We start from the raw sequence: 25898 nt of genomic DNA, 5'->3' as shown, positions 1-25898 counted from the left end.
TGGTAAAGGGAAATTACCCATCGCTACTGGGACGTGCGTGGCTAGAGAAAATCACGCTGGACTGGCCTGCAGTCCGCATGATGTCAAAAGGGGAGTCAGGTCTGACTGCAGTGTTAAACAAACATGCAGAACTCTTCAATGGGGAACTTGGGAGCATGAAAAAGATTAGCGTGAGACTGGACATTAAACCTGACAGCAAGCCGAAGTTTCACAAAGCCCGACCTGTACCCTATGCAATTAGGCCAAAAGTTGAGGCTAACTTGGAGGCCTTAGTCGAGAATGGAGTCCTGGAGCCTGTGAGCGTGAGCAAATGGGCCACACCCATTGTTCCTGTCCTGAAAAAGGATGGATCTGTTCGAATCTGCGGGGATTTTAAAGTGACTATTAACCCGGTACTGTCTGCGGAACAGTACCCTCTTCCCCTCATTGATGATCTTTTTACGGGCTGGCCGGAGGGCAAAAGTTCAGCAAAATAGACTTATGCCAGGCTTATCTACAAATGCATGTCGATGACAAATCAAAGGAGCTGCTGACAATTGTGACACACAAGGGGCTATACAGGTACTGCCGCCTTCCGTTTGGAATTACGTCGGCCCCTGCTCTATTCCAAAGGGCAATGGATCAGATTTTGAGTGGACTGCCAGGAGTCCAGTGCTACCTGGACGACATCCTTGTCACTGGGACAAATGAGGAGGATCATCTTCTGAACTTGGATGCGACACTACAACGACTGAAAGAGTACGGACTCAGAGTTCGTAAAGACAAATGTGAATTCTTTCAGTCTTCAGTTGAGTACCTGGGGCATGTGATTGACGCTACTGGCCTGCATAAGGCGCCGTCAAAGGTCAAGGCGATCGTGGAGGCCCCAGCACCCCAGAATGTGAGCCAGTTACGTTCATTTCTGGGGCTACTTAGATACATAGATACATAGAAGATAGGAGCAGGAGTAGGCCATTCGGCCCTTCGAGCCTGCTCCGCCATTCAATGAGATCATGGCTGATCATCCAAATTCAGTACCCGGTCCCTGCCTTCTCCCCATATCCCTTGATCCCTTTAGCCTTAAGAAATATATCCAACTCTTTCTTGAATATACTTAATGAACTGGCCTCCACCGCCCTCTGTGGCAGAGAATTCCACAGGTTCACCACTCTCTGGGTGAAGAAATTCCTCCTCATTTCAGTCCTAAATGGCTTACCCCTTATCCTTAGACTATGACCCCTGGTTCTGGACTCCCCGGCCATCAGAAACATCCTTCCTGCATCTAGTCTGTCCAGGCCTGACAGAATTTTATAGGTTTCGATGAGATCCCCTCTCAATCTTCTAAACTCCAGTGAGTATAAGCCCAATCGACACAATCTCTCCTCATACGTCATTCCTGCCATCCCAGGTATCAGCCTGGTGAATCTTCGCTGCACTCCTTCCATGGCAAGAACGTCCTTCCTCAGGTAAGGCGACCAAAACTGCACACAATACTCAAGGTGTGGTCTCACCAAGGCCTTGTACAACTGCAGCAAGACATCCTTGTTCTTGTACTCGAACCCTCTTGCTACGAAGGCCAACATACCATTTGCCTTCTTAACCGCCTGCTGCACCTGCATGCTTACCTTCAGCGACTGGTGTACAAGAACACCCAGGTCTCTTTCCACTTCCCCTTCTCCCAATCTATTACCATTCAAATAATAATCTGCCTTCCTGTTTTTGCCACCAAAGTGGATAACCTCACATTTATCCACATTATAGTGCATTTGCCATGTTTCTGCCCAATTACCCAACCTGTCCAAATCGTGCTGGAGTTTCACGACATCCTCCTCACAGCATACCCTCCCCCCCAGCTTTGTGTCGTCTGCAAATTTGGAGATATTACATCCAATTCCCTCGTCCAGATCATTAATATATATTGTGAACAGCTGGGGTCCTAGGACCGATCCTTGCGGTACCCCACTAGTCACTGCCTGCCACTCGGAAAACGACCCGTTTATTCCAACTCTTTGCTTTCTGTCCGTCAACCAGTTCTCTATCCAAGTCAATACCTTGCCCCCAATCCCATGTGCCTTAATTTTGCACGCTAATCTCTTATGCGGGACCTTATCGAAAGCCTTCTGAAAGTCCAAATACACCACATCCACTGGTTCCCCCTTATCTATTTTACTTAACTACTATGGGAAGTTTATTCCAGACTTGGCAACATTGCTGAAGCCGTTACATCAGTTGCTATGTCAAGGCAAAACATGGAAATGGACTGAACTGTGCAACGAAGCTTTCGCCCAAGCAAAGAAAGCATTGCTGAAATCGGAGGTCCTGACACACTTCGACCCAAAGCTACCTGTGCAGCTAGCATGTGATGCATCACCATATGGTGTGGGAGCAGTCATATCCCACATCATGCCTTCGGGTGAAGAGAAACCTATCGCCTTCACATCACGCACCTTGAACAAGGCCGAGAGTAACTATGCGCAGATCGAGCGCGAGGCCTTGGGAATCGTTTTTGGAATTCGAAAATTTCATCAGTACCTGTTTGGGAGAAGGTTCACACTCCTGACGGACCATCGTCCATTGACTTCCATCTTCGGGCCCCACACCGGAATTCCGTCTCTCGCTGCAAGCAGGATGCAAAGGTGGGCTTTACTGTTGTCAGGACACACATACGACATCAAATATCGCAAATCAGACTTGCACGGCAACGCAGATGGTCTCTCGAGGCTACCCTTGCCTGTTACTCCCCCAGAGCCTCGTCAGATAGACATCTTCTACTTTAGACAAGTGGAGGGAGCACCTGTCACTGCAGTTCAGGTGCGAAGGTACACCTGCAACGATCCAGTCCTGTCTGAGGTAATGGACGATGTCATTCGAGGGAGAGCTATAGGAGATTCTCCTAGTTTGAAACCTTACGTTTCAAAAAGAAATGAGCTCTCCGTCCAGGCAGGTTGTCTTCTTTGGGGACGCCGTGTCATCATTCCGCCACCTCTGAGGGAACCTATACTGCAACAACGTCATACGGGCCACAGTGGGATGGTTCGGATGAAGGAAATGGCAAGAAGCTACTTCTGGTGGCCAGGTCTCGATGGCAATATTGAGGAGAAAGCCAAAACATGTTCCCCATGTCAAAGGGTCCGGAATGTTCCACAGCTGGCAACCCTACACCCCTGGGATTGGCCTGCAGAAGTGTGGCAGTGAGTACATGTGGACTTCGCCGGTTCTTTCGAAGAGAAGATGTTTATGGTGGTTGTGGACGCTCGTAGCAAGTGGCCGGAGGTCGCTGTGATGAGGTCTACCACGGCAGAGAAAACAATTGAGAAACTTGGTGAGATGTTCAGCCGTTATGGCTCACCGGAACAACTCGTAAGTGACAACGGTCCACAATTTGTATCACAGGAGTTTGCAACCTTCCTGCATGTGAATGGTGTCCAACACATCAGGTCTGCGCCCTATCATCCCTCTACTAACGGCCAGGCAGAAAGGTTTGTGCAAACTTTGAAGCACGCCTTGAAGGCATCGCAAGGTCAGGGCTCAATCCACCAACGTCTGAACAGCTTCCTGTTGTCCTACAGGAACGAGCCGCATGCCACAACCAAAACTTCCCCCGCTTCGCTCATGATGAAGAGGCAGTTGCGGACAAGTTTTGACTTACTCAAACCTCCAAGGGCAGAACAGGTTGTCCATTGTCAACAACAAGCTCAAGTTGAAAAGAGAGAGAAAAGAGCCAAGGAGAGACAGTTTCACCCTGGAGAGCACGTCCTAGCTTGAAATTACAACACTGGACCGAAATGGGTTCCTGCTACGGTGATCGCGCAGACGGGCCCTGTGTCTTACACGGTTGAGACTGCTGAGGATGTCGTCTGGAGAAGACACACAGATCAACTGTTGCTAGGAGCAGAGACAGCCACAGAGGCTCTAACGGCTGGTTCGCCTGAACTGTTTCCGGATGATACCGCAAACCAGCATCCTTTGCCACAGTGCTCTTCTCCAACACAGGAAGTCAAAGAGACTGTTCCACCTGTGCAAACTCCTGACTTTCGACTGACACAGGCACCTTCTCCATCCAGGCCTGTGTCAATGCCTACTGCTGTGGAAGCCAGCGATGACCGCCGGTATCCTGTCAGAGAGCGGCGGCCTCCAAGACGCTTGGATCTGTAGGCTTAGTGACTTACCCACAAGACTGGGGCAGAATAAACCCCAGGGTAAAGTCAGGGTTTGAGGCAGTCTACCTCTACCCTAGGTTCGTTGAGTGCATTGAAAGTAACTTACCTGTTGAGGAATAATGTGGACCTTCCATTTAAGAGGGGAAGAAATGTTATGTATTGTGTGTTCTATTGTGTGTTCTCCTCCCACCTGTGGTGGCGCTGTCACAGGAGATAAATGGTTGGGTGTTCTCTGTTAAGTTTAGCTCTCTTTGTTCGGAACTTTCCAGAACTTCCTTTCCTTCCAATAAAGCACTTCATGTTTGAATCTCTGAGTTCTGAGTCCTAAATTGTGTCTAGGTAGAAAGGTACCGACACAACACCTATAATGTAGGGACATCTTTCAGAAAGTTGTAAGTCTATGGTTATGCAGGTGATCATTACTGCCAACTGCGAAATAAGCCCTAAGCCCCTTTTGTTAACTGACAGTGCAGTACTCCATTCCCAGGAATAATCTCCTTTTTAGCAAGTGGTTCCATCTTGTGCCAGTTATTTTATCTTTGCTTGCTGCCTATGGTGGACTTTCTTCTTTGGTGGACCATAATGTTTCTCGCCAGTTCATCTGTCGATTGTTATTGCAGACTCCCTGGGGCAACCTGAGGCAGGGAGAACCATTGGGATGTTTTTGATTACTCGTCACCTCTAAAATGAAAATATCTTGTGCTTCCTTTTTCACTAACTGCAGCAGCATACTTCTAGCTCTCAACTAACCAAACTTGACGTATGGCGTTAAACTGTTGTAGAATTATCCTCCATGCATTTTTAACCTAACTATTAAGATTTCTTTACAGCTCCACTGCGAAAACACTGATTTTTGATAACAGGAATGTATCAATATTCAGCAATATTTTAGCAATATTCAGCATTTTTTCAGCAACCTGAACTGGTTTTGCTAAAATACTAAATATTGGAGAATACTTCCAAACATCTGATTTCTGGCTAAAGCACACCTGAGGAATTAGGTGCTTGTGTAAATTCCAAACTCTACTTAATCATTTTAAATTAAAAATGATCACCAATGTAATGCAGCACAGAGGAATTTATAAAGCGTATATTTGTTGTATCCCTGTTCAACTTACCAAATATAATCAGGCATGCAACACACCAAGCACTATTGGTTATTTCAAACCCATTCTGAAAAACAATCCCAGTCATGAAGCAAGTAATTATTTGTGGAACTTACAGCAAAGAATTGAAGGCATCTCATCAATCTATGGTACAATTCATTTCCGGCAAATATTATATTCTGCAGCAACATTACAAATTAGCACAACTAAACATACACTTAGACTTAATGAAATTGAGAACTCCATTTTATACACCAATTGTTAGATACATAACACTTTGACTCAGGAAACCTTCATGTATTTGCAATTTGATACTTTAATGAATTATTAACCCTTTAAACAAGATTTAGGTCAGCTGTTCATACTCATTGCACTCAACCAAGCCTAAGCAAAACAGGAAGGGGGAATTGCTTGCATTTCATAGTCCCTACAACTCAGGAAAGCAGAACTTTCAATCATGATACAAAAAACTGGAAACCAAACAGAAGAACCTCCAAAAAGTACATTATGCAAAATCTATTCTAGGACTTGTATTGCCGCTCGTTAAATTGCCAGAGATTCAAGCTAAAATAGTGACATAGTTTTGCAGCAATGTTCTCTCACTGACAGATAAAGCCGATAATTTGTCCTTTACAACATTTCACTATTTACAATTTTAAAACTATAATTTTGCAATGTAAAGAGAATATTCTTACACAAACTCAAATTGACTTGCTGCTAAAAACAAATTCTAAAATATTTACTACATAAATACTAATGTAGTCTTACAGATGTGATATCACATCTAGAGCTCTAATTCATCCCAAAATGTAGTTCATTTTACTCTTTTGTGCCACAGATCAAAGCACGGCACCACATGCAGTCTCACATATTTCTGTCCATTGAATGAACACTCAAGGCATCCATATACTGTCTCTCTTCGGGAACTTCCCATGCCACAAAGAACACAGGGTCCTTTGGAGATATTATGGTTGAGGAGATTGACCCGTGTGTGTGCATTGTCTCTGAGGTAATTCGTGGAAATGTCAGTCATGCTGGTAGCCTTTTCATAATAGTCAGCGACCAAATCCTCCAAATAAAGATCCGAGTTTCTGACATCATCCAGCACCTTTTCATCTGTTCAAATATATGTAACAGATAACAAAGTTTACACTTACTGAAAACATAAATTTCTTACAAGAATCCTGTGGCTAAATTTTACTTCTGATAGTACTGGGAACATCAACTGGTAACAATAAAACAGTATTGCAAACTAGTGTTCCACTTCCAATATTTTCTAGTAATGAACTGCCTTCAGGTTGTGGAGAGGAAGGAGAGGTTTGTGCCAGCAATTTATACTGATCAGCAAATAGATTTTCCACACCATGTGCTGGTTGTACTCAGAGGGGGGAATGAAGCAAATAACAGTTGGTCTTGTCCGCACCAACACAGCTGCTTCCTGCTGTCTAGGCACCTCTCGCTATCTTTGGTGGGATAGGTCTCCAGCCATGATGATGGCTAATGCTCTCATTATTGCAGAGAAGAAAATATACAAAAAGAAAAACACTATCAAGAAAAATGTTGTAGCAAGTTAAGTCTACCCGGTAAGCATATATTAAAACTTGTGCTCCTAATACAGTAGATGAAAATGCCATTGGTAGGTGTTAGCAGGCTTCCTGTTACAGGTGGCAAAAATGAAATCTGCTGCAGCTCACATGCAAAATCACACACTTATGTATATTTAAAATCAACTAAAATATTCAGTGTAAGCTGGAATACTTAACATCAATGATGTATTTATATCAAAATAACCTGATCTCAACAGAAGTTTGATTTAAATTCTAAGGAACAATGGGATAGAAATTGGCTCACAAAACATTTAATAAGAGAAAGAAAAAGAAAGACTTGCATTTCTATAGCGCCTTTCATGACCACCGGACGTCTCAAAGCGCTTTACAGCCAGTGAAGTACCTTTGAAGTGGAGTCACTGTTGTAATGTGGGAAAGCTGCAGATAACTATTGTGTGTCCCCAGGCAGCTCGCCGACAAAGCGAGGATGAATGTCAAGCCACTGCAAGGCCGGCAGCAGCCCACTTGTAGGTCCTGGCTTGGGTGCGGGTGGTTGTGTGCGAAAGGAAATCGGGTTGGGGGATGAGCAGGGGCGAGCAACAGCCTGCGAGAAGAGCACGCCTGCTCCTGCTTGCTCTGCATTAAGGTAAGTATTTCTTTAAATTTACCTTTTTGTTGAAGGTCTCCAATGGTCCCTTTAAGGACTGCTGGCTAGGCCACATGTTCCATTCAGGGCAAACAAATTTTCCAGATTGGGTCCGATAACAGGCATTGGGCCCCTTATAAACATGTTCATGGAACCTAGTGGCTGTTTTAGACACATGCTAGTGATGCCTCTACAGCGTCCAAACTAATATGGTGTCAGATGCGTTTCCGACACTGTTTGGGCATGGAGGTAATTTGGACCTCTGTACCCCATATTCTGCCTGAAAAACAGGCGCAACAAGGTCTTTTTCACTCCCAATATTCCTTAGGACAATGTTAACATTTTAGTTGCATTAATTCACATGCAAAGATCAAATACTTATGATGATGAATTTATGATGAATAAAAGTATAATTTGTCATCCTTTCTCTAAATGGCAAATTCAGAAAGGATTTAAGCAAAGCTATAATTAGCCACATGAAAACAGTGCATTGAGTTTTGCATGTATACATAAGAACATTCGAAATAGGAGCAGGAGTAGGCCATTCGGCCCCTTGAGCCTGCTCCGCCATTCAATAAGATCCTGGTTGATCTTCTACCTCAGCTTCACCTTTCCACACTATCCCCATATCCTTTAATTCCCTTAGTATTCAAAAATCTATCGATCTCTGCCTTGAATATACTCAATGACTGAGTGACCATAGCCGGACGAGGCATCCTCCCAGCATCTACCCTCTCAAGCCCCTTAAGAATTTTATATGTTTCAATGAGATCACCTCTGATTCTTTTTAACTCTAGGGAATATAGGCCTATTTTACTCCTCTTGGACAATTCCCTCATCCTGGACCTTTGTTGCACTCCCTCGAAGGCAAGTATATCCTTCCATAGGTAAGGAGACCAAAACTGTACACAGTACTCCAGGTGTGATCTCACCAGGGCCCTATACAATTGCAGCAAGACTTCTTTACTCTTATACTCCAATCCCTTTGTAATAAAGGCTAAAATACCATTTGCTTTCCTATTTGCTTGCTGTACTTGCATGTTAATTTTCTGTGATTCTTGTACAAGGACACCCAGGTCCCTCTGAACACCAACATTTCACAGTCTCTCACCTTTTAAAAAATATTCTGCTTTTCTTTTTTTCCTACCAAAGTGGATAACTTCATATTTCTCCACATTATATTCCATCTGCCACATTTTTGTCCACTCACTTAACCTGCCTATACCCCTTTGCAACCTCTTTGTTTCCTCCTCACTGCTTGCTTTCCCACCTAGCTTTGTATCGTCAGCAAACTTGGATACATTATACTCATCTAAGTCATTGATATAGATTGTAAATAGCTGAGGGCCAAGCACTGATCCTTGTGGTACCCCACTAGTTATAGTCTGCCAACCCATAAATGACCCGTTTATTCCTACTCTCTTTTTTCTGTCTGTTAACCAATCCTCAATCCATGCTAATATATTACCCCCAATCCCATGAGCCCTACTTTTGTGTAATAACCTCTTGAGTGGCACCTTATTGAATGCTTTTTCAAAATCCAAATACACTACATCCATTGGTTCCCTCTTATCTACCCTGCTGGTTACAACCTCAAAAAACTCGAACAGGTTTGTCAAACACGATTTTCCTTTCATAAATCCATGCTGACTCTGCGCAATCATATTATGATGTTCTAAGTGCCCTGTTACCATGTCCCTAATAATAGCGTCTAGCATTTTCCCTACTACTGATGTCAGGCTAACTGGACTATATTTCTCTCCCTCCTTTCGTGAATAGTGGGGTTATGTTAAGATTAAAACCAATGCATCCATTATCCCTGTAGCCACTGATGTAATAAAACTCACTACGCACTTGGTTCGAGTATAAAGCAAGGCTTTAATCAACTTGTTTCAAAACATGGAGGTCTAGTTGTACTTCACTAGTTCCTGTCTTACAAAATGTCCCTGGGCAAGCTGGGCCCACGCCCGAGTATTTATACTCCTTGGACGGCGCCACCAGCTGGCCGTCCAGTGTTATTTCATGAGTCATTTCTTCATGATGATGAGGTTTATAACAGCCACCTCTTTTAAAACCCTAGGATGTAGGCCATCAGGTCCAGGGGATTTGTTGGCTTTTAGTCCCATTAATTTCTCCAGTACTATTTCTTTACTAATACTAATTTCTTTAAGTTCCTCATTCTCACTAGACCCTTGGTTCCCCACTATTTCCAGAATATTTTTTGTGTCTTCTACCATGAAGACAGATAAAAGCATTCATTTAATGGTCCTGAATTTCCGATCGGAGGCTTCCTGCATGCGGATGCCTCCGATCGGAAAAATCTACTTACCTGCTGGCTTCGTAGGTCCCGAGACTTCCGATCCTGGGCCTCTGCTTTACGAAATGCGCAGAGGTCCAGGTATCCCAGGGGCGCATGCGGTTTGCAAGCGTCCCTGGGATCACGTGGGCCATGGAGAACCAATCAAAGAAGGGAATCCCCATTCACACTTTTGACAGGTCTCTACACACTGTCAAAAGTATGAATGGGGATCACTTAAAAAACAGTTAACAGTACATTTTTTTTGTATCACTTATTTCAAATGAGTTAAAATTACATTAAATTAAATATTTTAAGCAAAAAATAATTAATGTTTTTTACGGGGCTAAAAATAAACTTACCTTTTTTAAAAGTATTTTTAAATTATAAATGAGTGAAAAATTATTATTAAATTTTTTTTTTTTAAACGCTTATGCTGGAAAAAGCAGGCCTTATGACTGCTTTTACCAGGCGTAAGATTTTTAAAGGTTTTCAGCGGGCAGAGGTTGTGCAGAAAGTGGAACTCTCTACCCGTAGAGGCTCGTCTCCCAGGCAGGCGGAGGATCTGTTGACAGATCGGAAGTGCCATGTTTTAGCACATGCGCTTCACATGCCTGAAACTGGCACTTGCGAGGTCCTTACGGGTGCGTACACAGCTCGTACGCACCCGTGGGGGTCGGAAAATCTGGCCCAATGTCTCCCCCATTTCCTTATTCCCCATTATAATTTCTCCTGCCTCTGCCTGTAAGGGACCCATGTTTACCGTTGCATTTTCCTTAGTCATATAACAACTATTGGCCAAAGCAATTATCTATTTTCTATGTTGTTGGTCAGACTGGAGAGGCCAGACTGGAGAGGCCAGAAACATAAGTGTCTAGATGGTTAAAGGTACATTTGAAGATTCAGAGACTGTGAATTAATCCTTTTGGTAAATGTGAACATGGCAAATGTACATTTACATCAACTGTGATATCATCTCAAGGATTTTATAGGCATGAATCATTTTTCAGTTGAAAGCTAATAAAGTAGAACTCTTTAGTACCATAATTGTGGGAAAACCCCCAATTAACAGTTGCCTCACACCCACAGCTGCTGCTACAGTTTTTCATTGCAGGGGATTTGTAAGTACAAGCAATATATTCCATTAAAAAGATGGAAAATTGTACAAAATCAGTTTTCCAGCACATCTTGGCTTATTAAAAACCTGTGTCTCCATGCATTAAGGCTAAGTACTAGTAATTATTCAAAATTATGGTTACTGAACAAATAACCAGAGTGCGAGATTCTACCCAAGAGCACATTTGTACCCCACAAGCTTAGCTTCAGTGCAAAGTGGAAAATGCTTCATACTGATGCTAAACTTGGAGTTTAGTTAAATAAGGTGCTAAGGCCTGAACTGATTCCAAAGCAAGATGAAGGGTGATGACCTCCTCTAAGGAGTCTCACTCAGCTTCCTTCTAGTGTTAGGTTAGATTAGCTTCAGGCTAAAGTTACACTGTAATTGCAGCGTTGTGAAAAGCCAAATGGCTTTGTGCTAACGCTACAGCTGGAGTGTAAATGCACCCCAAAATATTTATGGTGAGGCATGCTGTGAACATAATTGGACCCTCTCCCTCCACATTGCTTTTTACATTTGTTGTCCTCTATTGCTCCATGACATTCACTCACAATGACATCACCAACTGAATCAGAAGAGCATTGTAGGGAAATTACATCAGTGCAACCACATCATAATAAAGGCTCATTTATACTCATTATTCATAATTCATATTATAACCAATTAACAAACTACATGGTGAAAATCTGCAAGATACAACTTATGTCCCATGATACTCGTAACTTCCTAATGACTTTGTTGCTTGTAGATCATCAAGTCAGCCCACTTGTAAATTATAAATCAAGTCCCACAACTTTTCATCATATATACAGAATATATAAGTACATGATGTTTTACTTCATGAGCAAGATGTCATGCATGTTCTACATCAATAGGTATAGAAATATATGGGACTTCTATGTGATCATTTGATTTTTATTTTAAAAATCTGTGTTGTACTTTAAAGTTGTTGTAATACACTACAATTACTCTGTAGTATTTGAGGAAAAACTTACCTGTTCTGAATGGACTGCCATAAAAGAAATCAGACAGACATCGCCGCAGTTTCCACACTGAGAATCGGCTCATTAAACCACCCAATTGCTCTGTTATTTGTTCTTTCTCAAACCCACCTTCTGATTCAGATGTAACACAGAGTTCTATAAGTAAATTACACAAAGGCAGATTTAAACAATTATGCAGCAATTTTTTTTAGTTAAGTGTCCTGCTTCATCTTGTTTAGCTATAAATGCAATTATCTTACTACTGATCAGTCTTCATAGACTGCAACTGCCAATTTTTTCACCCACCTTTTGAGAATATCTGATTTCAAAAAGGACGCAACACATTTTGGCCACTTTGAGTAGGAAAGGAATTTTTTTTTAAGTTCTTAAAATGATTGTTCTTGATTGATACCTTATGGGTGCAAGTATCAGCACTTAGTCTTTAAACCAAATAAATAAAAGATAATAATTAGTGACTACAGAAATGATCTATAATTGCATTGAAGAATTCTTTACCATTAACTAAAAACAGCTTTAAGGCAATATAGGCAACGCGTTACTTACCAAAGTGCCCATCCAAATGGATATAGAGTTCAAATACACTAAATGCAATTGTTGTGTGAGCTGGGATAACAATGGCTTTGTCACATCCTTTATGACTTCGTCCATCATCGATCTGAAACTAGAGTGGGCACCATAAACAGAACTAGTCTTCTACTTTTGCAGGCCAATATTAAATAAAATCTAACAAACATTTACACTGAAATATCTGAATTTTCTTTTTACAAGACTGAAAACTAAAGTTGGCACTGTGTAAATTATCACATGGTGCAACTCAATTCATTTTAAAGCACCTTGAACTTTGTGACAACGTTACGTTAAGCTGTAGAAAATGCTAAGATTTTATGATGACTGATTAACAAAAGAATGAATACATTTATTTTGCACTATTTTTTCCATGCAATTCTGAGCAATAATGACTCAAATTACAAACAACTTTTTGGAGGTATATACAAACAAGGGTATATTCTTTTATGATCGACAGTAAAGCTCGTCATTCACAGAGTATTCCAGGAATTCCAGTAGACTCCACAAAAGACGGCACCCCTAACACCAAATTAGATTCAATCAAAAAACTGAGTGCTATTTACATTTAAGGTTCAGGTAATTCTTAAACAAAATTAGAACTGACTTACATCTAGAGATGAAAATCGGCCTCAATAAGTCATAATACAAATACAATGCATTAAACAAAAGAACATAAGAATTAGGAGCAGGAGTAGACCAAACGGCCCCTCGAGCCTGCTCCTCCATTCAATAAGATCATGGCTGATCTTCGGCCTCAACTCCACATTGGAGAGACCAAACGCAGATTGGGCGACCGCTTTGCGGAACACCTCCGTTCAATCCGTAAGGGTAACCCTGAGCTTCCGATCGCCTGTCACTTTAATTCACCGCTTCACTCCCATTCTGATCTCTCTGTCCTCAGCCTATTACATTGTTCCAATGTAGCTCAACGTAAGCTCAAGGAATAGCACCTCATCTTTTGATTAGGCACTTTAAAGCCTTCTGGCCTCAACATTGAGTTCAACAATTTCAAACTATAACCCCTGCCCTCTTTTTTCATGCTGTATGATTTTGCCATTCCCATTTGCAACATTTTATCTTTCCTGCCTCTTACAAAAGCACAGTATGTTCCTTCAATTCCTTCCTCCCCTCCTGTCTCTGCAGCTGCTTAATATCTGTTACATCTCCAGCTTTTTCCAGTTCTGATGAAGGGTCCCAGACCTGAAATGTTAACTCTCTCCACAGATGCTGCCTGGCCTGCTGAGTTTTTCCAGCATTTTCTGTTGTTATTCCCCATATCCCTTGATTCCCCAAATTCCAAATATCTATATATCTCAGTGTTGTATGAACGCATTAAAGCAAAGAATCAGGCAGACAGGCTTCTAACTGCGATGTTCTCTTTATTGTGTAAAATGGCTGACTGCCGTTTTCCTGGGTAATTCCCATAATGCAATGCACATTACAATACCGTATTTACTGGTGTCAAACTCGCACATTACATTACCGTATTGACTGGTGTCAAACTCGCAATCAATACACAACATCCCCCTTTTCCTTGGAAACAAACTTGCAGTTTACAAACAGTTGCTTACAATAACACTGCATAACTTATTTGGTTTATAAACTTTTTACAAACTTGTGTCTTACCACACAACTAAATAATTCCCAGGTTTAAACATTTAACATCACCCATGCAGTTCTCGCACAGTTTATGTTGTGACATAATCAGACAGTCTTTGGGGTTTTCTTTTAACCCTTTGAGGTCTGGCTGTAATGGGTATGTCTGACATGTTGGTGTCAGTGGGTATTGCCTGTGTCACAGTGGTATGTGTGTCAGGGTCTACTATACTGTCCTCAGTCCCTTGTGTTTCCTCCTGCTCATGGAGTGTCTCCTTTGGTCCATTGGTTCTGTATTTCTTCACAAACGTAGTGTTTCTCGAGTAGCGTGCTCCATCTGGAGACTCTACTACTACTTGACTCCCTGTTTTACTCAAAACTTTGTGGGGTGTGGCATTAAAAGGAGTGGTGAACTTGTCCACTTTGTCCTGCCGTACCAGCACCGTGTCGCCAACTTCCACCTCTGAGTATTGTGTTCTCCACTGTTCATCTGCGTACAGCTTGGACTTGCCTTTTTGTTCTGCGTCCCGGTCACGTACTTCCATGTCTGCGCGTGACTCTGTGATGTCTGGCAGCTTTCCTCTCATTTTCTGTTTAAAGAGCAGCTCTGCTGGGCTCTTTCCTGTCGTGGCATGGTCAATGCTCCTGAACAGTCACATATTTTCTAAGTTCACGTTTCCAATCTAGTCCTTCTGACTGAGCAATTCTGATTCTCTTCATCAGCGATGCATTTTGGCGCTCGACTTCGCCGTTAGCCTGGGCCCATTTTGCTGTCATTTTCAGGTGTTTGATCCCGTTGTTTTCACAGTATTCTTTGAATAATTCAGATCTGACTTGGGGACCATTATCAGATTTGCAGGTGATTGGCAAACCATGACGGCTGAAGATTGACTCTAAACTATCAATAACCTTCTCTGTTGTTGTGGAGGTCATGATGTCGTATTCATAGTAGCGACTATAATAATCAACTACCACAAGAATGGAGTGGTTGGATGGCAAGGATCCCAGTAAGTCTATAGCTACATCCTGCCAGGGGCCCTCCGGTAATGGTGTTGGTCTCAACGGTTCAGGTGGGTCGGGTCTGGCTACTATCTGACAGCCATGGCACGCTTTATGGTGTTTTCCATGCCAGGCCACCAAACCTTGGTTCTGAGATGTTGCTTTGTTCCAACTATTCCCAAGTGTCCTTCATGTGCTAACACCAGGGCTCGTGCGTGTAACACTGTGGGTAGCACGATGCGTGTTCCCCGAAGAACTAGGTACCCCACTACGCACAGCTCATTTGCAATTGCTGCATAAGCTTTACAGTTCTCAAAATGTCCATTTGTGATTGCCTTCCGTACCTCAATCAGCTCTGGGTCGGTGGCAGAGGCTTCCTCCACCTCTCTAGTAGTGAGTGCTTTTGGTGTTGCACTCACAGCTACAAATCTCACGTATTCATCTGAGCCATGAGAATGTCTCTCCTGTTTTGCTGTCTCCCCCAGCAATCGTGACAGTGGGTCTGCAATGTTTTGCTTGCCTGGAATGTGTATCACCTTAAAATCATACGGCTGTAATCTAAGTACCCATCTCTCTATACGGGCACAGGGTTTAGAGTGTGGGCCGTATATCACTTGTAATGGCTTATGGTCAGTTACCAAGTTAAATTTTCGGCCATACACATATGGATGCAGCCTCTCACAAGCCCAAAGAAGAGCTAAGGCCTCTCTCTCTGTTTGAGAGTATTTCCTCTCACAGTCTGTTAAACTACGACTTACATAGCATATTGGCACCTCTTGTCCCTGTTGGTCCTGAACTAGTACTGCACCTAAACCTACAGGACTGGCATCTGCTATCACCTTGGTTGGTGCGTCCTTATCAAAATATGCTAAAGTGGTGGCTCTGGCCAACTCTTCCTTGAGTGCACTGAATGACTGTCTTTGTTGTGATCCAAATTTAAATGGTGTGTCTTTTCTCGTCAGGCGTCGCAGTGGCTCTGATAGCATTGCAAACTGCAGGATGAATCTGCTACTGTACCCAACGAGTCCCAAGAAACTCCTCACCTCTGTAGCATTCTCCGGTTCCCGAGCTTCTGCCACCGCTCGCACTCTCTCTGCTGTTGGTCCGATGCCCTTTTCAGACAACAGGATTCCCATGAAAATCAATCGGTCCATGTTGAATTGGCACTTCTCTGAGTTTAGTGTTAGTCCACTTTCCATTAGTCTGGTCATGACAGCGTGCAGGCGTCTGTCGTGCGTTTCCTGGTCATGTGCATGCACGATAATGTCGTCGGAGATGTTTTCAACACCCTCTATTCCAGCTAAGGCATTAGCTATCTCATGCTGATATTGCTCACTAGCTGAAGATACACCGAATATCAGCCTCTTGTACCTGTATACTCCGTTATGTACTGCAAACGTTGTGATTTCTCGTGACTCAGGGGTCAGTTCTAGCTGGTGATAACCCCATTTCAGGTCTAGCTTACTAAACACCATCGAGCCGTTCATACCTTGGAGTATCTCATCAATGGTGGGGATTGGATATCGTTCCCTCACTATTGCCTGGTTTGCTCGTCTCATGTCTAGGCATAACCTTACATCCTTATCCGCTTTTGGTACAATAACCACAGGATTTACCCATGGGGTGGGACCAGTTACAGGTTCAATAATGTCCATGTCCCTCAATTGTTTTATTTTGGCCTCTACTGCCCCCCTTAAGTTGAATGGTATACGCCTGAGTGGCTGGGCCACAGGCTTCACTTGTGGGTCGATATACAAACTGATCTGTTTTGTGTTCAGCCTTCCTACTCCCTGGAACACCTTTGGATACCGCTGTTCTAGTAGCTGTCTTACATCTACCACAGCTGAGACATCTGCGCCTATTTTTTAAAACTCCCAGTTTCATGGCTGTCTCCCTTCCTAGCAACGGCTCTCCATGGCCTTTAACCACAATGAACTCCGCCTGCTCAGTTCTCTTACCTATTGTAATCCCACATGTGAATACACCTTTAACTGACAGTGGTCGGCTAGAAGCATAAGAAAATAACTTCCTCTCTGTCTTAGGGACATGTGACTGACACTTAATGTGTTCTGACTTTAATCCTTCCCATGTATTCTCATCTATCACATTACTAGTTGCACCCGAATCAATTAACATTCTCAGGTTTACTCCCCCCACACAAAAGGTAAGTCTCTCTGTCACGTTATTTCCAGTAACAGCAAATGCAAAGTCATTTTGTTCCTCTACATTGTTCACACTGTGTTTCTTTGTACCCTTTGTGCGGCATACTTTGGAGAAATGATCCTTTCCCTTGCACTTATGACACGTTTGTCCGCATGCTGGGCATTTTGGATCTCTGCTCATGTGGTCTGTGTGTCCACATCTGTAACATTTCCTTTCGTTCCTATCGCCATTTCCCTTTGGTTTCTCTGTCGAGCTTTTCGCATAATACCCTCTTTTCTGTGTAACACGATGAACAGTATCTGTCTCCGCCTTCTCTGTACATGACATGGCTGACATCTGCTCCTCGACGTTTTCACATTGTGAGGCCAATTGTAACGTGCGGGTGAGCGTTAGACCTTGCCCTTCCTCTAGCAATTTCCTCCGCACATAGGCTGACGTGCACCTACTCAGGATAGCGTCTCTTGTTTGATTATCCGCATCCCCCCCAAAAGCACAGTCTTTAGCAGCCTGCCACAAGTGAGTAGCAAATTGTTGCACAGTCTCACCTGTCATCTGGGACAACTTATGAAAAGTCTGTCTAGCAAATGCTGCGTTGACCTGGGGCACGAAGTAGTGATTCAAAGCACTAACCGCCGCCGTGTAGTCTGCTTGCTCTCCTGTGTCCGGTAGAGTCGAAAAGATATCCTGGACATCTGGTCCTGCTAGGTGTAGAAGTAAAGCTCTTCTCCTCTGCTTTGTGGCAGCTGTAGAGGTATCGTCGATAATGAGTCCTTTGCCGTCGGCATAAAGCTCAAAAGACGTTAACCACCTCGTCCATCTTGGACCCGACGTGGCTGGCTCGGCGAAGCATGCAAAATTTTGAATGCCGGTCTTCTCCATCCTAGCTAACTAAAACTTGGGCAACTACCTATTGAAAATGATTCCGTTCGTTATCCTCGTCGCCAATGTTGTATGAACGCATTAAAACAAAGAATCAGGCAGACAGGCTTCTAACTGCGATGTTCTCTTTATTGTGTAAAATGGCTGACTGCCGTTTTCCCGGGTAATTCCCATAATGCAATGCACATTACAATACCGTATTTACTGGTGTCAAACTCGCACATTACATTACCGTATTGACTGGTGTCAAACTCGCAATCAATACATGACACTCAGCCTTGAATATATTCAACGACTTGGCATCAACAGCCCTTTGGGGTAGAGAGATCCAAAGATTCACAACCCTCTGAGTGAAGAAATTCCTCCTCATCTCAGTCTTAAATAGCCAACCCCTTATCCTGAGTTGATGCCCCCTAGTTCTGGATTCTCCAGCCAGGGGAAACAACTTCTTAGCATCTACTCTGTCAATCCCTCTCAGAATCTTATATGTTTCAATGAGATCACCTCTCATGCTTCTGAACTCCAGAGAGTATCGGCTCCATCTACTCAATCTCTCCTCGTAGGACAACCCTCTCATCCCAGGGATCAATCTAGTGAACCTTCGTTGCACCGCCTCTAAAACAAGGAGATATGGAGACCAAAACTGTGCACAGTGCTCCAGGTGTGGTCTCACCAAGGCCCTGTACAATTGTAGTAAGACTTCCTTACTCTTGTACTCCAACCCCCTTGCAATAAAGGCTAACATGCCATTTACCGTCCGAATTACTTGTTGCATGCTAACGCTCTATGTTTCCTCTACAAGGACACCTAAATCTCTCTGAACACCAACATTTAATAGTTTCTCACCATTTAAAAAATATTCTGTTTTTCTATTCTTCCTACCAAAGTGAATAACCTCACATTTCCCCACATTATACCCCATCTGCCACCTTATTGCCCTGCCAACCAGAAAATGACCCGTTTATCCCTACTCTCTGTTTTCTGTCCGTTAACCAATCTATCCATGCTAATATATTACCCCCAACCCAATGAGCCCTTATCTTGTGTAGCAACCTTTTTTTTAAATTTGTTTATGGAATCAGGGTGTCGCTGGCAATGCCAGCATTTATTGCCCATCCCTAGTTGCCCTTGAGAAGGTGGTGGTGAGCCACCTTCTTGAACCGTTGCAGTCTGTGTGGTGATGGTACTCCCACAGTGCTGTTAGGTAGGGAGTTCCAGGATTTTGACCCAGCAACGATGAAGGATCAAGATACTTCTAAGTCAGGATGGTGTGTGACTTGGATAGGAACTTGGAGGTGGTGGTGTTCCCATGCGCCTGCTGCCCTTGTCCTTCTAGGTGGAAGAGGTCGCGGGTTTGGGAGGTGCTGCCGAAGAAGCCTTGGTGAGTTGCTGCAGTGCATCTTGTAGATGGTACACACTGCAGCCACGGTACGCCGGTGGTGGAGGGGAATGAATGTTTAAGGTGGATGGGGTGCCAAATAAGTGGGCTGCTTTGTCCTGGATGGTGTCGAGCTTCTTGAGTGTTGTTGGAGCTGCACTCATCCAGGCAAGTGGAGAGTATTCCATCACACTCCTTACTTGTGCCTTGTAGATGGTGGAAAGGCTTTGGGGAGTCAGGAGGTGAGACACTCGCCGCAGAATATCTGGCCTCTGACCTGCTCTTGTTGCCACAGTATTTATGTGGCTGGTCCAGTTAAGTTTCTGGTTATGTGGCACCTTATCGAATGTCTTTTAGAAATCCAAATTATACTACATCCACTGGTTCCCCTTTATCTACCCTGCTAGTTACATCCTCATTATTATATAACAATTACAGCAGAATAAATCAAAATATAAATATAATGCAAACCAGCAATTAAATAATCATACAAATGATCTTAACTGTACATAATATATTATCTCACCTATATCTTCCACGCCCTCCCAATGCCAGTGCCACACACCCCACTCCCCTCTCCTAACAACTGGCCCATTCCCAGCTAACAGGATCTTGGGATTTATAGCCAGAGGGATAGAACACAGATCTCACTGACTACTAATGATTCTGTACAAGGCACTTGTACAGTTAGATGCAGAGTAGCACTTTGTTAAGGAGAAGACTCATGGGGGACAGTATTGAAGTGTTCATAATTCTTAAGGGAATAGATAAGTGGAACCCTGATAAGCTCAAGAGTGCTACAAACTATAGAACCAAGAGATACAGGCTCAAACTTAGAAGGACGACGTGCAAACTGTTTAGATTTAAGTACACAGAGGGTCGTGAACATGTGGAATTAACGTCCTAGGGAAACAGTGGAGGGAAACAGTGTGAAAAAATTTAAAGGAGAATTGGATAGCAATTTCAGGGAGTGGATGATCGAGAGGTATTAGTTTGTGGGACTGGAGAGATAGACTGCAGAGTCTCTTCCAGTCCTGTACTTTCCTATGGTTCTCCCAACACCAGGCTCTGGCTCTCCATTCCCTGCCTCCACCCCCTCCAAACCTCCAGTTCTTCTCTCACCCACACATTAGAGCAACCCTTGAATGAACACCCAGTCCCACTATCCGTGCGGACCATTAGCTTGCTACAAGCTTTGGGTTTTAAAAATAGATACAAGAATTTGTATTTATTGAATGCTTTATGGGATGAAATTCAACTTCAGCGGTGGGTGTAAAACGGGTATTACTGGATCGGCCGCCTATTATACACTCCGCCGATTTTTCTTTGCATTGAAGTCAATGCTACTCCTTATGGCTCTAAGAACATCCTAAAGCACTTCACATTTAGTAAATTTCTCTGAAGTGCAGCCACTATTTGTTATATAAACAAGGTAGTAATTGAGGAAATGAATAACCAGTGTCAGAGGCAAAGATAGAATGTGAGAGGTTTATAGAAGAAAGTGCAAAGGAAAGGAGAACGTTATAGAAAGGAGGAGAAAGGCAGTCTGAGACAAATGGAGAAATTCAGGGGGAACAAAAAAGAAAGTGTACAAGAGGTATACAAAGAGAGGATGTGGGGAGCAGGCAGGGTGAAGGACAAACAAACAAAGAGGGAGAGGGAAAGAATTAGAGTGGCTGAAACAAAGAAAGAAACTTGCAGAAAGACAAAGCACAATGATTGTGAGAAATGTCACAGGAGACAAGCTAATATATCTAATATTAATTGTACGTGACTGCCTCACAAATAGATAAACTTAAATTCGCCCTTCACTACTACATATTTGGTACGCCACTTAAAAGCAGTGCAAACAACAAAATGAAATTTACATTTTGGGATCTATCTGGAATTATTTTAAAATGAATTAATTCTATGCAATTAAATTCTTGTACCAAGCACATCATTAACTATAATGGAATAGCGATATATGGAGACTTACCCTCATTGTTTTTCCTCTCATGCCTGCGTGCACAGTGAGTGAGCACTGCCGAGTTGTGCGGATGCTCTCCATGACAACACACAGTACAGCACGCTGACTTTCTTTCATCTGACGAACAAGGCAATGGTCCACGTCAATTTTTCTGAGGAGATATCAAAAAGTTGGTCTACTTACAAACGGAGGAGGAGTTAGAAATCAAAAAATCATAGAACTGTATAGTACAAATGAAGCTCTTCAGTCCATCATGCCTGTGCTAGCTCTGAAAGAGCCATCCACTTACTCCCATTCCCTCACCCTTTCCCCATACCCTTGAATTTAAATTTCTAAAATAAAAGATAAATAGTATTCTGCAATGAATATATAAATATAGCGTATATAATTTTTCTTTTCAAATATTTATCCACTTCCCTTTTAAAAATGATTATGGCATTTTTTTTCACCACTATTTCTGGTAGAGCAATCCATGTCTTAGCAACCCTCTGTGTAATAAAAATCTTCTTCCCTCTTCCTTTGTTCTTTTGATGATGATGTTAAGCTAATGCCCTCCAGTTATTGACTCACTGACAAGTGGAAATAGTTTTTCCCTATTCATCTTATCAAAACTCTTCATCATTTTGAACAATTCTATCAGATCTCCTCTTAATCTTCTCTGCTCAGTTGAAAAGAGCTTCAGTTTCTCTAGTCGCTCCTCATAACTGAAGTCTCTCATTCTTGGTATGATCCTGGTGAATCTCCATGGACTGACATCCTTACTAAAATAGGTCACAATGGCCCGGAATTTGGGGTTGTAATGGTGGTAAAACTGTCAGCGCTCGCCGTCATTACTGTGTAAAACTGACAGCAACTTCTGGCATCCACACATGTGCAGTTAAACGCAGAAATTTGGAAGTTGCTGTCAGTGATACCCTGCTCCTCCACGTGGTGCACTGTTACCGTCTTCACAGATGCAATCAATACAGAATCAGTGATTTGATGTGAACTTAAAATTTTAATGCACTATTCTCGCTGTAAAAACCATTGAAAAAGTTGAATGAGGTGTAATTGAGTTTTTAACAGTGTACTAAGTCATAATGATTCCTGAACAACCTCTGGCCCAGAAAACCTAATCTTATAATTGCGGAATGTCATTCCCTACATTCTATGCTAAAAATTCCACAGATTTTTAAAATAATAAAAAAATATATATTTTTAAGTTTGTTTATGATATTTCATCTTCTACCTTAATCCCATGTGTATGTCCCAATCTATATTTTGCTTTCTGTAAAATTATTAAAAAGTGAATGATAATCTGTACTTTTTACTTCCTGGTTTGCTGTCTGTGAGAATTGTTCAATCTGATTGGCTGCTCAACCTGCTTAATGACATCACAGTAGAGATCCCCTGTAGATGGTGCCATATTGAAACTGTCATCATAATAGGGGAAATCGATGCCACAGAGACAACGAAATCTTTGTGGACAGCTTTCTTTGAGGTCAGTGGCGCTGTTGACCGCAAAATCCGGGCCAATACTATAACTTAGGTCTAACCAATAATTTGTATAGGTTTGCATTACCTCTTTGTTTTTGTACCCAATGCCCCTATCTATATAACCAAGGATCCCATATCTCGGCCACGATTTCACCAGTGGAGGCGGGATCGCGGCGGGAGAGGTGGTTGGTGTGTTCCGGTCTTGTTTCCAGCTGCAGCCGCTCTGTAAAAAGGATTTTCCATTAATAGGGCTTGTTAAGCCCGCCCTGCGGGGTTCCTGGCCAATTAAAAGGAAACGGGTCTGATGACGTCATTTGATGATGCGTCATCAGCCGCTTTCCTTAAAGGGACCATGGCCGCACTCATTTTGACAGTTCTGCTGTCAGTGTTCTGAGGTGCTGCAAACACTGACAAGCACTGCACAAAGGTGCACGGATGCGCCTAGGCTCTCCCATAACTCCCTCTATAAGCACACAGGGAGGTTCTCTTCCCTTCCAAGGGTGGAAGAGACCTCCCCAGGACACCAACGCAGCCTGGTTGCACATTGCACAGGAGGGCAAAAGCTGGGATGTCGTCAGGAGTCCCTGGCTGCAGTGGTGCAAACCTTTCAATGATCTCAGTAGATCACAAAACGTTACTGCAAAGCCACACTCAACCTCATCCTGCTGTGCCACTCATCACATCCCCATAACTCTGCCTTCCCTACCCTACTCCTGCACATCCATACTCACACCAACTTACCTTGTACATCCACCCATCCCTTTCAATCTACATTATCACTTCCCCACCTCACTAGCCACCCCTCTCACTCACCCTCATCTTACTGCAAGCATAACAACTAACAACACACAAGGAGGCCACTTGGGTGTTCTATGCAATGTTCTTGTAAATTTTCTGTTAATGTGTTGTCAAACATTGAAATCTTTATTTTCAACACTTTGCCTTATTGTACAGATCTGTGCTCACCTTTGGAAGTGTCTTAGTGAGTTGCAGTGAATGGTAAGACATAACTGTATCCCTCGCAATGGTGATGAGTGTGAAAGGAATGGCTTGGTCATTGTAGGAATGCTTTATGGTGATGGTGTGGGGTGGTGTTAACCTGACGCATCATATGGCAGCCAGGGTCAACAGCGTCAAGTGAAGTAAATCTGGCCATGGGGGCGCCATCGCTGGCCTCCCGGGCAACAATATGGTCAGGTGCTGATGCCCTGTGACCTATGCAGCATCATGTGATTGCGCAGAAGTTTGGTATTGTATAGGAGCAGATGGAATTCCCGCCGAGGCACTAAAGCATGGTGGAGAAGCACTACTGGCGCGAATTCATGAACTCGTTTCTCTTATCTGGAAGGAGGAGAGCATGTCAGGGGATCTCAGAGATGCCGTAATTGTGACCATCTTCAAGAAAGGTGACAAGTCTGATTGCGGTAATTACAGAGGAGTTTTCCTGCTGTCTGCCACAGGGAAAGTCATCGGAAGAATCCTCCTCAATCGCCTTCTCCCAGTGGCCGAAGAGCTCATCCCAGAGTCGCAATGCAGATTCCGCCCACGAAGGGGCACAATGGACATGATCTTCACTGCACGTCAATTACAAGAGAAATGCAGGGAACAGCACCAACCGTTGTACATGGCCTTCTTTGATCTCACAAAGGCCTTCGACACTGTCAACCATGAGGGATTATGGAGTGTCCTCCTCAAATTCGGCTGCCCTCAAAAGTTTGTCACCATCCTCCGCCTGCTTCATGACGACATGCAAGCCGTGATCCTGACCAACGGTTCCACCACAGACCCAATTCACGTACGAACCGGGGTCAAACAAGGCTGTGTCATTGTACCAACGCTCTTCTCGATCTTCCTTGCTGCAATGCTCCATCTCACCCTCAGTAAGCTCCCCACTGGAGTGGAGCTAATTTACAGAACAAACGGGAAACTGTCCAACCTCCGTTGCCTCCAGATCCAAGGTCATCCCATCCTCTGTCGTTGAATTACAGTATGCAGATGACGCTTGTATCTGCGCTCACTTGGAGATCGAACTCCAAACCATCGTCAACATCTTCACCGAAGCGTACGAGAGCATGGGCCTTACACTAAACATCTGTAAGACAAAGGTCCTCTACCAACCTGCCCCCGCCACACAGTACTGCCCCCCAATTATCAAAATCCACGACAAGGCTTTGGACAACGTGGACCACTTTCCATACCTCGGGAGCCTACTGTCAACAAGGGCAGACGTCGACGACGAAGTTCAACACTGCCTTCAGTGTGCCAGTGCAGCCTTCTGTCGCCTGAGGAAGAGAGTGTTTGAAGACCAGGACCTCAAACCCGGCACTAAGCTCATGGTCTACAGAGCAGCAGTGATACCCACCCTGCTGTATGCCTCAGAGACATGGACCATGTACAGCAGGCACCTCAAAGCACTGGAGAGGTACCACCAACACTGCCTCTGCAAGATCCTGCAAATCCATTGGCAGGATAGGCGCACCAACGTCAGTGTTCTTGCTCAGGCCAACGTCCCCAACATCGAAGCTTTGACCATGCTCGATCAGCTCTGATGGACGGGTCACATTGTCCGCATGCCCGTTATGAGGCTCCCAAAACAAGCGCTCTACTTGGAGCTCCGGCACGGCAGGAGAGCCCCAGGTGGGCAGAGGAAACGCTTCAAGGACACCCTCAAAGCCTCCTTGAAAAAGTGTAAAAACCCCATCGACACCTGGGAATCCCTGGCCCAAGACCGCACAACCTGGAGGAGAAGCATCCGGGAAGGCGCCGAACACCTCGAGTCTCTTTGCTGGGAGCAAGCGGAAGCCAAGCGCAGGCAGCGCAAGGAGCGCATGTCAACCCAAGCACCCCACCCACCCGCTCCTTCAACCACCTGTGACAGAGTCTGTAGGTCCCCCATTGGACTCATCAGTCACCTGCAAACTCATTTTTAATGTGGAAGCAAGTCATCCTCGGTTCCGAGGGACTGTCTAAGAAGAAGAGGGTATTGTTGTTGGTGATGTTGGTGTGCCTGGTGATG

General features: G+C 43.7%; 1 protein-coding gene across 1 annotated transcript in view; it reads right to left on the bottom strand.

The window, feature by feature from the left end:
* Nucleotides 1-5543: 5543 nt before the first annotated feature.
* pjvk (pejvakin) overlaps nt 5544-25898 on the bottom strand; it is a 29767-nt gene continuing 9412 nt past the window's right edge. The window contains exons 3-6 of the mRNA XM_085986067.1: nt 21416-21557; nt 12399-12516; nt 11847-11990; nt 5544-6361 (exon numbers count right to left, since the gene is read on the bottom strand). Of these exons, the coding sequence (XP_085842193.1) occupies nt 6060-6361; nt 11847-11990; nt 12399-12516; nt 21416-21557 (706 nt within the window). The 3' untranslated portion in view covers nt 5544-6059. The remainder of the gene's footprint in view (nt 6362-11846; nt 11991-12398; nt 12517-21415; nt 21558-25898) is intronic.

Source organism: Somniosus microcephalus, chromosome 4, assembly GCF_052327205.1.
Source record: "Somniosus microcephalus isolate GS21.2 chromosome 4, FLI_Smic_1.0, whole genome shotgun sequence".
Classification (NCBI taxonomy): domain Eukaryota; kingdom Metazoa; phylum Chordata; class Chondrichthyes; order Squaliformes; family Somniosidae; genus Somniosus; species Somniosus microcephalus.
This window is presented reverse-complemented; position numbering and strand designations above follow the sequence as displayed.